A 15854-nucleotide genomic window follows, 5' to 3' on the forward strand; every position below is an offset into this window, starting at 1 on the left:
CTCTGTCCCCTATTCACATCCCCTAGCAGCCCTCACTCACCCGCTCTGTCCCCTACCAGCCCTCACTCACCTGCTCTGTCCCCTCTTCACATCCCCTACCAGCCCTCACTCACCTGCTCTGTCCCCTACCACCCCTCACTCACCTGCTCTGTCCCCTACCAGCCCTCACTCACCTGCTCTGTCCCCTACCACCCCTCACTCACCTGCTCTGTCCCCTACCAGCCCTCACTAACCTGCTGTCCCCTACCAGCCCTCACTCACCTGCTCTGTCCCCTCTTCATATCCCCTACCAGCCCTCATTCACCTGCTCTGTCCCCTCTTCACATCCCCTACCAGTCCTCACTCACCTGCTCTCTGTCCCCTCTTCACATCCCCTACCAGCCCTCACTCACCTGCTCTCTGTCCCCTTCATATCCCCTACCAGCCCTCACTCACCTGCTCTCTGTCCCCTCTTCATATCCCCTACCAGCCCTCACTCACCTGCTCTGTCCCCTACCAGCCCTCACTCACCTGCTCTCTGTCCCCTCTTCATATCCCCTACCAGCCCTCACTCACCTGCTCTGTCCCCTACCAGTCCTCACTCACCTGCTCTGTCCCCTCTTCACATCCCCTACCAGCCCTCACTCACCTGCTCTGTCCCTTCTTCATATCCCCTACCAGCCCTCACTCACCTGCTCTCTGTCCCCTCTTCACATCCCCTACCAGCCCTCACTCACCTGCTCTGTCCCCTACCACCCCTCACTCACCTGCTCTGTCCCCTACGAGCCCTCACTCACCTGCTCTGTCCCCTCTTCACATCCCCTACCACCCCTCACTCACCTGCTCTGTCCCCTACCACCCCTCACTCACCTGCTCTGTCCCCTACGAGCCCTCACTCACCTGCTCTGTCCCCTCTTCACATCCCCTACCACCCCTCACTCACCTGCTCTGTCCCCTAGCAGCCCTCACTCACCTGCTCTGTCCCCTACCACCCCTCACTCACCTGCTCTGTCCCCTACCACCCCTCACTCACCTGCTCTGTCCCCTACCACCCATCACTCACCTGCTCTGTCCCCTACCACCCCTCACTCACCTGCTCTGTCCCCTACCACCCCTCACTCACCTGCTCTGTCCCCTACCACCCCTCACTCACCTGCTCTGTCCCCTACCAGCCCTCACTCACCTGCTCTGTCCCCTCTTCACATCCCCTACCACCCCTCACTCACCTGCTCTGTCCCCTACCACCCCTCACTCACCTGCTCTGTCCCCTACCACCCCTCACTCACCTGCTCTGTCCCCTACCACCCTCACTCACCTGCTCTGTCCCCTACCACCCCTCACACACCTGCTCTGTCCCCTACCACCCCTCACTCACCTGCTCTGTCCCCTACCAGCCCTCACTCACCTGCTCTGTCCCCTACCACCCCTCACTCACCTGCTCTGTCCCCTACCACCCCTCACTCACCTGCTCTGTCCCCTACCACCCCTCACTCACCTGCTCTGTCCCCTACCAGCCCTCACTCACCTGCTCTGTCCCCTACCAGCCCTCACTCACCTGCTCTGTCCCCTACCACCCCTCACTCACCTGCTCTGTCCCCTACCAGCCCTCACTCACCTGCTCTGTCCCCTACCAGCCCTCACTCACCTGCTCTGTCCCCTACCAGCCCTCACTCACCTGCTCTGTCCCCTACCAGCCCTCACTCACCTGCTCTGTATATTGTTATATGTTAATATGATACTGGTCTTATATTGGTATATTGTTATATGTTAATATGATACTGGTCTTATATTGGTATATTGTTTTATGTTAATATGATACTGGTCTTATATTGGTATATTGTTATATGTTAATATAATACTGGTCTTATATTGGTATATTGTTATATGTTAATATGATACCTGTCTTATATTGGTATATTGTTATATGTTAATATAATACTGGTCTTATATTGGTATATTGTTATATGTTAATATGATACTGGTCTTATATTGGTATATTGTTATATGTTAATATGATACCTGTCTTATATTGGTATATTGTTTTATGTTAATATGATACCTGTTTGGGGATTTGTCCGAAGTTGTTGATGAACCCGATGGTGGCGGTCTCCTTGAGGGGGTCGTTGATGTTGTAGATGTCCACCTGGCCCTCGTAGAACAGGTGGTGGAAAACATTGACCGCCTCCACCGCAGGAGGACCCTGCTGCTTGAAGCCAAAGATCAGGTCGATCCACTCATGGAGGTGAGACGATACGTAGTCACACTCCAGAGCCTAGAGACAGACACACAGTAGGTTGGGGCGCCAGCCTACATCGCCAGGCTTCCTCACGTTTGTTTGAGTAATGAACGAGACTTGGAGGGATGACATCGTCAGACGATGTTGGCATATACTGTACAACACCATTGTCTTACCTCCTGACACACCTATACAGTAGATTGGTACCCACCTGTCGATGGACTCTGATGAACTCTCGGGGGTCTCCCTTGGCCCATGGAGGCAGAAGGACGTCTCCTAGTCGAATCCCATTCTGTTTGGCACCTGTTAAAACATTAACCACACATCAAGGCAACTCTTTTTTTAAAAAACAATTTTCTAAACGTGTTACTACGAAGTGTTAGCAAGATCTATTGTGAGAGAGAAGGAGACGGAGAGATAGAAAGAGACATACAGAAAGAGAAACAAAAACAAAAGAGAGATAGCAGAGAACAGAGCTAGAGTCCTGATGTATCTAGGTCAGAGTTGAGAGAGAGATAGCAGAGGACAGAGCTAGAGTCCTGCTGTATCTAGGTCAGAGTTGAGAGATAGCAGAGACAGGGCTAGAGTCCTGATGTATCTAGGTCAGAGTTGAGAGAGAGATAGCAGAGGACAGAGCTAGAGTCCTGCTGTATCTAGGTCAGAGTTGAGAGATAGCAGAGACAGGGCTAGAGTCCTGATGTATCTAGGTCAGAGTTGAGAGAGAGAGAGAGATAGCAGAGAACAGAACTAGAGTCCTGATGTACTAAGATCAGAGTTGAGAGAGAGATAGCAGAGACAGGGCTAGAGTCCTGATGTATCTAGGTCAGAGTTGAGAGAGAGATCGCAGACAACAGAGCTAGAGTCCTGATGTATCTAGGTCAGAGTTGAGAGAGAGATAGCAGAGAACAGAGCTAGAGTCCTGATGTATCTAGGTCAGAGTTGAGAGATAGCAGAGAACAGAGCTAGAGTCCTGAGGTATCTAGGTCAGAGTTGAGAGAGAGATAGCAGAGAACAGAGCTAGAGTCCTGATGTACTAAGGTCAGAGTTGAGATAAAGATGGCAGAGAACAGAGCTAGAGTCCTGATGTATCTAGGTGAAAGTTGATGGAGTTGAGAGTAGAGAGAGGAGACAGACTGACTGACAGTGCAAAGTATTCAGGCTCCTTACAGCCTTATTCTAAAATGGATCAATTTTTTCATCAATCTACACGGAATACCCCATAATGACAAAGCGAAATCAGATGTAGAAATTTTAGCAAATTTATTCCAAACAAAAAACAGAAATAACTTAATTACATACAGTTGAAGTCGGAAGTTTACATACACCTTAGCCAAATACATGTAATCTCTGTTTTTCACAATTCCTGACATTTAATTATTGTATAAATTCCCTGTCTCAGGTCAGATAGGATCACCACTTTGTTTTAAGAATGTCAGAATAATAGTAGAGAGAATTATATATTTCAGCTTTAATTTCTTTCATCACATTCCCAGTGGGTCAGAAGTTTACATACACTCAATTGGTAGCATTGCCTTTAAATTGTTTAACTTGGGTCAAAAGTTTCAGTTCGTAGACTTCCAATTTTGGCCCATTCCTCCTGACAGAGCTGGTGTAACTGAGTCAGGTTTGTAGGCCTCCTTGCTCGCACACGCTTTTTCAGTTCTGCCCACAAATGTTCTATGGAATTGAGGTCAGGGCTTTGTTATGGCCAGTCCAATACCTTGACTTTGTTGTCCTGAAGCCATTTTGCCACAACTTTGGAAGTATGCTTGGGGTCATTGTTCATTTGGAAGACCCATTTGTAACCAAACTTTAACTTCCTGACTGATGTCTTGAGATGTAGCTTCAATATATCCACATCATTTTCCTGCCTCCTGCCTCATGATGCCATCTATTTTGTGAAGTGCACCAGTCCCTCCTGCAGTAAAGCACCCCCACAACATTACATTTACATTTACATTTAAGTCATTTAGCAGACGCTCTTATCCAGAGCGACTTACAAATTGGTGCGTTCACCTTAAGACATCCAGTGGAACAGCCACTTTACAATAGTGCATCTAAATCTTTTAAGGGGGGGGGGTGAGAAGGATTACTTTATCCTATCCTAGGTATTCCTGAAAGAGGTGGGGTTTCAGGTGTCTCCGGAAGGTGGTGATTGACTCCGATGTCCTGGCGTCGTGAGGGAGTTTGTTCCACCATTGGGGGGCCAGAGCAGCGAACAGTTTTGACTGGGCTGCGCGGGAACTGTACTTCCTCAGTGGTAGGGAGGCGAGCAGGCCAGAGGTGGATGAACGCAGTGCCCTTGTTTGGGTGTAGGGCCTGATCAGAGCCTGGAGGTACTGAGGTGCCGTTCCCCTCACAGCTCCGTAGGCAAGCACCATGGTCTTGTAGCGGATGCGAGCTTCAACTGGAAGCCAGTGGAGAGAGCGGAGGAGCGGGGTGACGTGAGAGAACTTGGGAAGGTTGAACACCAGACGGGCTGCGGCGTTCTGGATGAGTTGTAGGGGTTTAATGGCACAGGCAGGGAGCCCAGCCAACAGCGAGTTGCAGTAATCCAGACGGGAGATGACAAGTGCCTGGATTAGGACCTGCGCTGCTTCCTGTGTGAGGCAGGGTCGTACTCTGCGGATGTTGTAGAGCATGAACCTACAAGAACGGGCCACCGCCTTGATGTTAGTTGAGAACGACAGGGTGTTGTCCAGGATCACGCCAAGGTTCTTAGCGCTCTGGGAGGAGGACACAATGGAGTTGTCAACCGTGATGGCGAGATCATGGAATGGGCAGTCCTTCCCGGGAGGAAGAGCAGCTCCGTCTTGCCGAGGTTCAGCTTGAGGTGGTGATCCGTCATCCACACTGATATGTCTGCCAGACATGCAGAGATGCGATTTGCCACCTGGTCATCAGAAGGGGGAAAGGAGAAGATTAATTGTGTGTCGTCTGCATAGCAATGATAGGAGAGACCATGTGAGGTTATGACAGAGCCAAGTGACTTGGTGTATAGCGAGAATAGGAGAGGGCCTAGAACAGAGCCCTGGGGACGCCAGTGGTGAGAGCGCGTGGTGAGGAGACAGATTCTCGCCACGCCACCTGGTAGGAGCGACCTGTCAGGTAGGACGCAATCCAAGCGTGGGCCGCGCCGGAGATGCCCAACTCGGAGAGGGTGGAGAGGAGGATCTGATGGTTCACAGTATCGAAGGCAGCCGATAGGTCTAGAAGGATGAGAGCAGAGGAGAGAGAGTTAGCTTTAGCAGTGCGGAGGGCCTCCGTGATACAGAGAAGAGCAGTCTCAGTTGAATGACTAGTCTTGAAACCTGACTGATTTGGATCAAGAAGGTCATTCTGAGAGAGATAGCGGGAGAGCTGGCCAAGGACGGCACGTTCGAGAGTTTTGGAGAGAAAAGAAAGAAGGGATACTGGTCTGTAGTTGTTGACATCGGAGGGATCGAGTGTAGGTTTTTTCAGAAGGGGTGCAACTCTCGCTCTCTTGAAGACAGAAGGGACGTAGCCAGCGGTCAGGGATGAGTTGATGAGCGAGGTGAGGTAAGGGAGAAGGTCTCCGGAAATGGTCTGGAGAAGAGAGGAGGGAATAGGGTCAAGCGGGCAGGTTGTTGGGCGGCCGGCCGTCACAAGACGCGAGATTTCATCTGGAGAGAGAGGGGAGAAAGAGGTCAGAGCACAGGGTAGGGCAGTGTGAGCAGAACCAGCGGTGTCGTTTGACTTAGCAAACGAGGATCGGATGTCGTCGACCTTCTTTTCAAAATGGTTGACGAAGTCATCTGCAGAGAGGGGAGGAGGGGGGGATGAGGATTCAGGAGGGAGGAGAAGGTGGCAAAGAGCTTCCTAGGGTTAGAGGCAGATGCTTGGAATTTAGAGTGGTAGAAAGTGGCTTTAGCAGCAGAGACAGAAGAGGAAAATGTAGAGAGGAGGGAGTGAAAGGATGCCAGGTCCGCAGGGAGGCGAGTTTTCCTCCATTTCCGCTCGGCTGCCCGGAGCCCTGTTCTGTGAGCTCGCAATGAGTCGTCGAGCCACGGAGCAGGAGGGGAGGACCGAGCCGGCCTGGAGGATAGGGGACATAGAGAATCAAGGGATGCAGAAAGGGAGGAGAGGAGGGTTGAGGAGGCAGAATCAGGAGATAGGTTGGAGAAGGTTTGAGCAGAGGGAAGAGATGATAGGATGGAAGAGGAGAGAGTAGCGGGGGAGAGAGAGCGAAGATTGGGACGGCGCGATACCATCCGAGTAGGGGCAGTGTGGGAAGTGTTGGATGAGAGCAAGAGGGAAAAGGATACAAGGTAGTGGTCGGAGACTTGGAGGGGAGTTGCAGTGAGGTTAGTGGAAGAACAGCATCTAGTAAAGATGAGGTCGAGCGTATTGCCTGCCTTGTGAGTAGAGGGGAAGGTGAGAGGGTGAGGTCAAAAGAGGAGAGGAGTGGAAAGAAGGAGGCAGAGAGGAATGAGTCAAAGGTAGACGTGGGGAGGTTAAAGTCGCCCAGAACTGTGAGAGGTGAGCCGTCCTCAGGAAAGGAGCTTATCAAGGCATCAAGCTCATTGATGAACTCTCCGAGGGAACCTGGAGGGCGATAAATGATAAGGATGTTAAGCTTGAAAGGGCTGGTAACTGTGACAGCATGGAATTCAAAGGAGGCGATAGACAGATGGGTAAGGGGAGAAAGAGAGAATGACCACTTGGGAGAGATGAGGATCCCGGTGCCACCACCCCGCTGACCAGAAGCTCTCGGGGTGTGCGAGAACACGTGGGCGGACGAAGAGAGAGCAGTAGGAGTAGCAGTGTTATCTGTGGTGATCCATGTTTCCGTCAGTGCCAAGAAGTCGAGGGACTGGAGGGAGGCATAGGCTGAGATGAACTCTGGCTAGTTGGCCGCAGATCGGCAGTTCCAAAGGCTACCGGAGACCTGGAACTCCACGTGGGTCGTGCGCGCTGGGACCACCAGATTAGAGTGGCCGCGGCCACGCGGTGTGGAGCGTTTGTATGGTCTGTGCAGAGAGGAGAGAACAGGGATAGACAGACACATAGTTGACAGGCTACAGAAGAGGCTACGCTAATGCAAAGGAGATTGGAATGACAAGTGGACTACACGTCTCGAATGTTCAGAAAGTTAAGCTTACGTAGCAGGAATCTTATTGACTAAAATAATTCAAATGATACAGTACTGCTGAAGTAGGCTAGCTGGCAGTGGCTGCGTTGTTGTTGTTCTATCTCTCTATAGTGCTGTTTCTTGTATTATGGTCTCTTGTTTCTTTAGAGGTTTCACTTTGTTGTCCTTTTCTTTTCCTTATTCTTCTGTACTTCAACATGATGCTGCCACCCCCGTGTTTCACGGTTAGGATGGTGTTCTTCAGTTTGCAAGCCTCCCCCTTTTTCCTCCAAACATAACGATGGTCATTATGGCCAAACAGTTGTATTTTTGTTTCATCAGGTTGCAAACCGTAGTCTGGCTTTTTTATGGCTGTTTTAGAGCAGTGGCTTCTTCCTTGCTGAGCAGTCTTTCAGGTAATGTTGATTGAGGACTCGTTTTACTGTGGATAAAGATACTTGTTTCCTCCAGCATCTTCACAAGGTCCTTTGCTGTTGTTCTGGGATTGATTTGCACTTTCGCACCAAAGTACGTTCATCTCTAGGAGACAGAATGCGTCTCCTTCCTGAGTGGTATGACAGCTGCATGGTCCCATGATGTTTATACTTGAGTACTATTGTTTGTACAGATGAACGTGGTACCTTCAGGCATTTGCAAATTGCTCCCAAGGATGAACCAGACTTGTGGAGGTCTACAATTTATTTTCTGAGGTCTTGGCTAATTTCTTTTGATTTTCCCATGATGTCTAGCAAAGAGGCACTGAGTTTGAAGGTAGGCCTTGAAATACATCCACAGGTACACCTCCAATTGACTCAAATGATGTCAATTAGCCTATCAAAAGCTTTTAAAGCCATGACATCATTTTCTGGATTTTTCCAAGCTGTTTAAAGGCACAGTCAACTTAGTGTATGTAAACTTCTAAACCACTGGAAATGTGATACAGTGAATTATAAGTTAAATAATCTGTCTGTAAACAATTATTGGAAATATTACTTGTGTCATGCACAAAGTAGATGTCCTCACCGACTTGCCAAAACTATAGTTCGTTAACAAGAAATTTGAAAAACGAGTTTAAATGACTCCAACCTAAGTGTATGTAAACTTCTGACTTCAAATGTACGTTTTCAGGCCCTTTGCTATGAGACTCGAAATTGAGCTCAGGTACATCCTGTTTCCATTGATCATCCTTGAGATGTTTCCACAACTTGATGGGAGTCTACCTGTGGTAAATTCAATTGATTTGATATGATTTGGAAAAGCACACACCTGTCTATATACGGTCCCACAGTTGACAGTGCAAGTCAGAGCAAAAACAAAGCCATGAGGTCGAAGGAATTGTCCGTAGAGCTCCGAGACAGGATTGTGTCGGGGCACAGATCTGGAGAAGGGTACCAAAACATTTCTGCAGCATTGATGGTCCCCAAGATCACAGTGGCCTCCATTACTCTTAAATGGAAGAAGTTTGTAACCACCAAGACTCTTCCTAGAGCTGACCGCCCGGCCAAACTGAGCAATCGGGGGAGAAGGGCCTTGGTCAGGGAGGTGACCAAGAACCGGATGGTCACTCTGACAGAGCTCCCGAATTCCTCTGTGGAAATGGGAGAACCTTCCAGAAGGACAACCATCTCTGCAGCACTCCACCAATCAGGCCTTTATGCTACAGTGGCCAGACGCAAGCTACTTCTCAGTAGAAGGCTCATGACAGCCCGCTTGGAGTTTGCCAAAAACCCACCGAAAGACTCTTAGACCATGAGAAACAAGATTCTCTGGTCTGATGAAACCTAGATTGAACTATTTGGCCAAATGTCAAGCGTCACGTCTGGAGGAAACCTGGCACCATCCCTACGGTGAAGCATGGTGGTGGCAGCATCGTGCTGTGGGGATGTTTTTCAGGGGCAGGGACTGGGAGACTAGTCAGGATCGAGGGAAAGATGAACGGAGCAAAGACCCTTGATGAAAACCTGCTCAGGACCTCAGACTGGGGCGAAGGTTCACCTTCCAACAGGACCACGACCCTAAACACACAGCCAAGACAACGCAGGAGTGGCTTTGGGACAAGTCTCCGAATGCCCTTGAGTGGCCCAGCCAGAGCCCGGACTTGAACCCCATCGAACATCTCTGGAGAGACATGAAAATAGCTGTGCAGCGACGCTCCCTATCCAACCTGACAGAGCTTGAAAGGATCTGCAGAGAGGAATGGGAGAAACTCCCTAAATACAGTGGTGCCAAGCTTGTAGCGTCATACCCAAGAAGACTCGAGGCTGTAATCGCTGCCAAAGGTGCTTCAACAAAGTACTGAGTAAAGGGTCTGAATATTTATGTAAATGTCATTTTTTATTTTTAAGAAATGTGCAACATTTTCTAAAAACCTGTTTTTCCTTTGTCATTATGGGGTATTGTGATGTCATAATGGGGGTCTTGTGATGTCATTATGGAGTATTGTGATGTCATTATGGGGGTCTTGTGATGTCATTATGGAGTATTGTGATGTCATTATGGAGTATTGTGATGTCATTATGGGGTATTGTGTGTAGATTGATGAAAAAAAAAAAAAAACATTTAATCAATTTTAGAATGATGCTGTAACGTAACAAAATATGGAAAAAGTCAAGGGTTCTGAAAACTTTCCGAATGCCCTGTATACCTACAGTAGGCCAAAGTCGTTAGTTGAGAGAGAGGAGAGACAGACAGACAGACAGACAGACAGACAGACAGACAGACAGACAGAGACAGACGTACCCAGGTCAAAGTTGTTAGAGTTGAGCATGAACTCTGGCAGGTAAAAGAACTCCGGGATGAGCTCCTTGACGTCGGCCATGTTGTGTTTGGAGGCAGAGAGCCAGGCCTCACGCACGCTGTGGAACATCCTGTCAGCCAGGTCAAAGTGACCTCCCTGTAGGGGGGGACCCACAGGCACACACACACAACCACACACAACCACACACACACACACACACACACACAGAGAGAGGCATGGAAGCAGACACGCAAACAGACCCACAGAGGCAAAACACACGTACACACGTTAGAAACAGGACACACAATTCAGGCATCGTCTCCACCAACACACATCTCCCGGAGAGGAAAGGTCATCATTGGTATTCAAACCACACTCAACACAGGCTGTTTACTATCTCTGGTTAATATCAGGGGGGGAAAAACAACTCTGATGTAGCCTGAATATGCCACTATCACGCAGCCAAAGACAAACAGACAACCCCCTAACCTTATCACCATGCGATGAGAAATAAACTTTTTGTAAACATGGATGCCAATTAAATCCACTGCAGATACAGAAACCTTCACAACAAATTGGCCACACTGCATTGTAGCTAACTACCATATGAATCCTCTGAAAATACCAAAGTTACATTTGGGGTTCCTCAACGTTCAGTGCTTGGGACCTCTTGGAATACTCTGAACATTCCAGATCATACAGGTGATGGGGGTGGAGTCTGGGACGGTGTGGGTGGAGTCTATGACGGTGTGGGTGGAGTCTATGACGGTGTGGGTGGAGCCTGGGACGGTGTGGGTGGAGTCTGATGGTGTGGGTGGAGCCTGGGACTGTGTGGGTGGAGCCTGGGACGGTGTGGGTGGAGCCTGGGACGGTGTGGGTGGAGCCTGGGACGGTGTGGGTGGAGTCTGGGACGGTGTGGGTGGAGTCTGGGACGGTGTGGGTGGAGTCTGGGACGGTGTGGGTGGGGTCTGGGACGGTGTGGGTGGGGTCTGGGACGGTGTGGGTGGAGTCTGGGACGGTGTGGGTGGAGTCTGGGACGGTGTGGGTGGAGTCTAGGACGGTGTGGGTGGAGTCTGGGACGGTGTGGGTGGAGTCTGGGACGGTGTGGGTGGAGTCTTACCTGAAGCCTGAGAAAGATCTGAGTGAAAGGTTCCATGCGGATCAGGTAGGACGCCACGATCATGGCTGAGGAGTAGTGTGTACCGTAGTGATACGCCGGGGTCTCACCTGAGAGAGAGAGAGAGAGAGAGAGAGAGAAAGAAAGAAATAGAGAGAATGAGAGAGAGAAAGAGAGACAGAGAGAGAGAGAGAGAGAAAGAAAGAAATAGAGAGAGAGAGAGAGAGAGAAAGAAATAGAGAGAATGAGAGAGAGAAATAGAGAGAATGAGAGAGAGAGAGAGAATGAGAGAGAGAGAGAGAGAGAGAGAGAGAGAGAGAGAGAGAGAGAGAGACAGGAGAGGGAGAGAGAGAGATATTTTACAATACGATGTTATGGTCCCAGGGTATGGTCCCAATGACCTATAATTAAACATTACAATACACAAACAGATTGGTCAAACGTGTCTTACTGGTAGGGTCCTCCCAGTCCTTGAACCTCTTCTTGTATTGGGTCAGCCTGTCGTCTGTCTGGGCTCCCATTGGTTTAGACAGGTTACGGAACGTCCGTGGGTTGTTTAGGTCCAACTCCTAGGAACCAGAACAGACCAGGTCAAATTATTCTCACTACATTTACAGGAACCAGAACAGTCCAGGTCAGTTTAATCCCACTACATTTACAGGAACAAGACCAGACCAGATCAGTTTAATCCCACTACATTTACAGGAACCAAACCAGACCAGGTCAGTTTATTCTCACTACATATACAAGGAACAAGACCAGACTAGTTTAAACCCACTACATATACAAGGAACAAGACCAGACCAGTTTAATCCCACTACATTTACAGGAACCAAACCAGACCAGTTTAATCCCACTACATTTACAAGGAACCAAACCAGACCAGACCAGTTTAATCCCACTACATTTACAGGAACCAGAACAGTCCAGGTCAGTTTAATCCCACTACATTTACAGGAACCAAACCAGGTCAATTTAATCCCACTACATTTACAAGGAACAAGACCAGGTCAATTTATTCTCACTACATTTACAGGAACCAAACCAGTCCAGGTCAGTTTAATCCCACTACATTTACAGGAACCAAACCAGACCAGTTTAATCCCACTACATTTACAGGAACCAAACCAGTCCAGGTCAATTTAATCCCACTACATTTACAGGAACCAAACCAGTCCAGGTCAATTTAATCCCACTACATTTACAAGGAACAAGACCAGACCAGTTTAATCTATATAGGGTCCTGTACCTGTTGTTACCTCAGGGTCTCTATAGGGTCCTGTACCTGTTGTTACCTCAGGGTCTATATAGGGTCCTGTACCTGTTGTTACCTCAGGGTCTATATAGGGTCCTGTACCTGTTGTTACCTCAGGGTCCTGTACCTGTTGTTACCCCAGGGTCTATATAGGGTCCTGTACCTGTTGTTACCTCAGGGTCTATATAGGGTCCTGTACCTGTTGTTACCTCAGGGTCTATATAGGGTCCTGTACCTGTTGTTACCTCAGGGTCTATATAGGGTCCTGTACCTGTTGTTACCTCAGGGTCTATATAGGGTCCTGTACCTGTTGTTACCTCAGGGTCTATATAGGGTACTGTACCTGTTGTTACCTCAGGGTCTATATAGGGTCCTGTACCTGTTGTTACCTCAGGGTCCTGTACCTGTTGTTACCCCAGGGTCCTGTACCTGTTGTTACCTCAGGGTCTATATAGGGTCCTGTACCTGTTGTTACCTCAGGGTCTATATAGGGTCCTGTACCTGTTGTTACCTCAGGGTCTATATAGGGTCCTGTACCTGTTGTTACCTCAGGGTTTATATAGGGTCCTGTACCTGTTGTTACCTCAGGGTCTATATAGGGTCCTGTACCGGTTGTTACCTCAGGGTCTATATAGGGTCCTGTACCGGTTGTTACCTCAGGGTCTATATAGGGTCCTGTACCTGTTGTTACCTCGGGGTCTATATAGGGTCCTGTACCTGTTGTTACCTCTGGGTCTATATAGGGTCCTGTACCTGTTGTTACCTCAGGGTCTATATAGGGTCCTGTACCTGTTGTTACCTCAGGGTCTATATAGGGTCCTGTACCTGTTGTTACCTCAGGGTCTATATAGGGTCCTGTACCTGTTGTTACCTCAGGGTCTATATAGGGTCCTGTACCTGTTGTTACCTCAGGGTCTATATAGGGTCCTGTACCTGTTGTTACCTCAGGGTCTATATAGGGTCCTGTACCTGTTGTTACCTCATGGTCTATATAGGGTCCTGTACCTGTTGTTACCTCAGGGTCTATATAGGGTCCTGTACCTGTTGTTACCTCAGGGTCTATATAGGGTCCTGTACCTGTTGTTACCTCAGGGTCTATATAGGGTCCTGTACCTGTTGTTACCTCAGGGTCTATATAGGGTCCTGTACATGTTGTTACCTCAGGGTCTCTATAGGGTCCTGTACCTGTTGTTACCTCAGGGTCTCTATAGGGTCCTGTACCTGTTGTTACCTCAGGGTCTCTATAGGGTCCTGTACCTGTTGTTACCTCAGGGTCTATATAGGGTCCTGTACCTGTTGTTACCTCGGGGTCTATATAGGGTCCTGTACCTGTTGTTACCTCAGGGTCTATATAGGGTCCTGTACCTGTTGTTACCTCAGGGTCTATATAGGGTCCTGTACCTGTTGTTACCTCAGGGTCTATATAGGGTCCTGTACCTGTTGTTACCTCAGGGTCTATATAGGGTCCTGTACCTGTTGTTACCTCAGGGTCTATATAGGGTCCTGTACCTGTTGTTACCTCAGGGTCTATATAGGGTCCTGTACCTGTTGTTACCTCATGGTCTATATAGGGTCCTGTACCTGTTGTTACCTCAGGGTCTATATAGGGTCCTGTACCTGTTGTTACCTCAGGGTCTATATAGGGTCCTGTACCTGTTGTTACCTCAGGGTCTATATAGGGTCCTGTACCTGTTGTTACCTCAGGGTCTATATAGGGTCCTGTACCTGTTGTTACCTCAGGGTCTATATAGGGTCCTGTACATGTTGTTACCTCAGGGTCTCTATAGGGTCCTGTACCTGTTGTTACCTCAGGGTCTCTATAGGGTCCTGTACCTGTTGTTACCTCAGGGTCTCTATAGGGTCCTGTACCTGTTGTTACCTCAGGGTCTATATAGGGTCCTGTACCTGTTGTTACCTCAGGGTCCTGTACCTGTTGTTACCCCAGGGTCTATATAGGGTCCTGTACCTGTTGTTACCTCAGGGTCTATATAGGGTCCTGTACCTGTTGTTACCTCAGGGTCTATATAGGGTCCTGTACCTGTTGTTACCTCAGGGTCTATATAGGGTCCTGTACCTGTTGTTACCTCAGGGTCTATATAGGGTCCTGTACCTGTTGTTACCTCAGGGTCTATATAGGGTACTGTACCTGTTGTTACCTCAGGGTCTATATAGGGTCCTGTACCTGTTGTTACCTCAGGGTCCTGTACCTGTTGTTACCCCAGGGTCCTGTACCTGTTGTTACCTCAGGGTCTATATAGGGTCCTGTACCTGTTGTTACCTCAGGGTCTATATAGGGTCCTGTACCTGTTGTTACCTCAGGGTCTATATAGGGTCCTGTACCTGTTGTTACCTCAGGGTTTATATAGGGTCCTGTACCTGTTGTTACCTCAGGGTCTATATAGGGTCCTGTACCTGTTGTTACCTCAGGGTCTATATAGGGTCCTGTACCTGTTGTTACCTCGGGGTCTATATAGGGTCCTGTACCTGTTGTTACCTCGGGGTCTATATAGGGTCCTGTACCTGTTGTTACCTCGGGGTCTATATAGGGTCCTGTACCTGTTGTTACCTCAGGGTCTATATAGGGTCCTGTACCTGTTGTTACCTCAGGGTCTATATAGGGTCCTGTACCTGTTGTTACCTCAGGGTCTATATAGGGTCCTGTACCTGTTGTTACCTCAGGGTCTATATAGGGTCCTGTACCTGTTGTTACCTCAGGGTCTATATAGGGTCCTGTACCTGTTGTTACCTCAGGGTCTATATAGGGTCCTGTACCTGTTGTTACCTCAGGGTCTATATAGGGTCCTGTACCTGTTGTTACCTCAGGGTCTATATAGGGTCCTGTACCTGTTGTTACCTCAGGGTCTATAGGGTCCTGTACCTGTTGTTACCTCAGGGTCTATATAGGGTCCTGTACCTGTTGTTACCTCAGGGTCTATATAGGGTCCTGTACCTGTTGTTACCTCAGGGTCTATATAGGGTCCTGTACATGTTGTTACCTCAGGGTCTCTATAGGGTCCTGTACCTGTTGTTACCTCAGGGTCTCTATAGGGTCCTGTACCTGTTGTTACCTCAGGGTCTCTATAGGGTCCTGTACCTGTTGTTACCTCGGGGTCTATATAGGGTCCTGTACCTGTTGTTACCTCGGGGTCTATATAGGGTCCTGTACCTGTTGTTACCTCAGGGTCTATATAGGGTCCTGTACCTGTTGTTACCTCAGGGTCTATATAGGGTCCTGTACCTGTTGTTACCTCAGGGTCTATATAGGGTCCTGTACCTGTTGTTACCTCAGGGTCTATATAGGGTCCTGTACCTGTTGTTACCTCAGGGTCTATATAGGGTCCTGTACCTGTTGTTACCTCAGGGTCTATATAGGGTCCTGTACCTGTTGTTACCTCATGGTCTATATAGGGTCCTGTACCTGTTGTTACCTCAGGGTCT

The 15854-nt window shown here is 48.8% G+C and overlaps 1 protein-coding gene across 1 annotated transcript in view; it reads right to left on the reverse strand.

Annotated features, from left to right (window-relative positions):
- Positions 1-15854, reverse strand: part of wdfy3 (WD repeat and FYVE domain containing 3) — a 252100-nt gene that overhangs the window by 19495 nt on the left and 216751 nt on the right. The window contains 5 exon segments of the mRNA XM_065026907.1: positions 2039-2251; positions 2427-2518; positions 10047-10200; positions 11165-11271; positions 11613-11730. Coding sequence (XP_064882979.1) covers positions 2039-2251; positions 2427-2518; positions 10047-10200; positions 11165-11271; positions 11613-11730 — 684 coding nt within the window.

The sequence above is a fragment of the Oncorhynchus nerka genome, linkage group LG13 (assembly GCF_034236695.1).
Source record: "Oncorhynchus nerka isolate Pitt River linkage group LG13, Oner_Uvic_2.0, whole genome shotgun sequence".
Lineage (NCBI taxonomy): Eukaryota > Metazoa > Chordata > Actinopteri > Salmoniformes > Salmonidae > Oncorhynchus > Oncorhynchus nerka.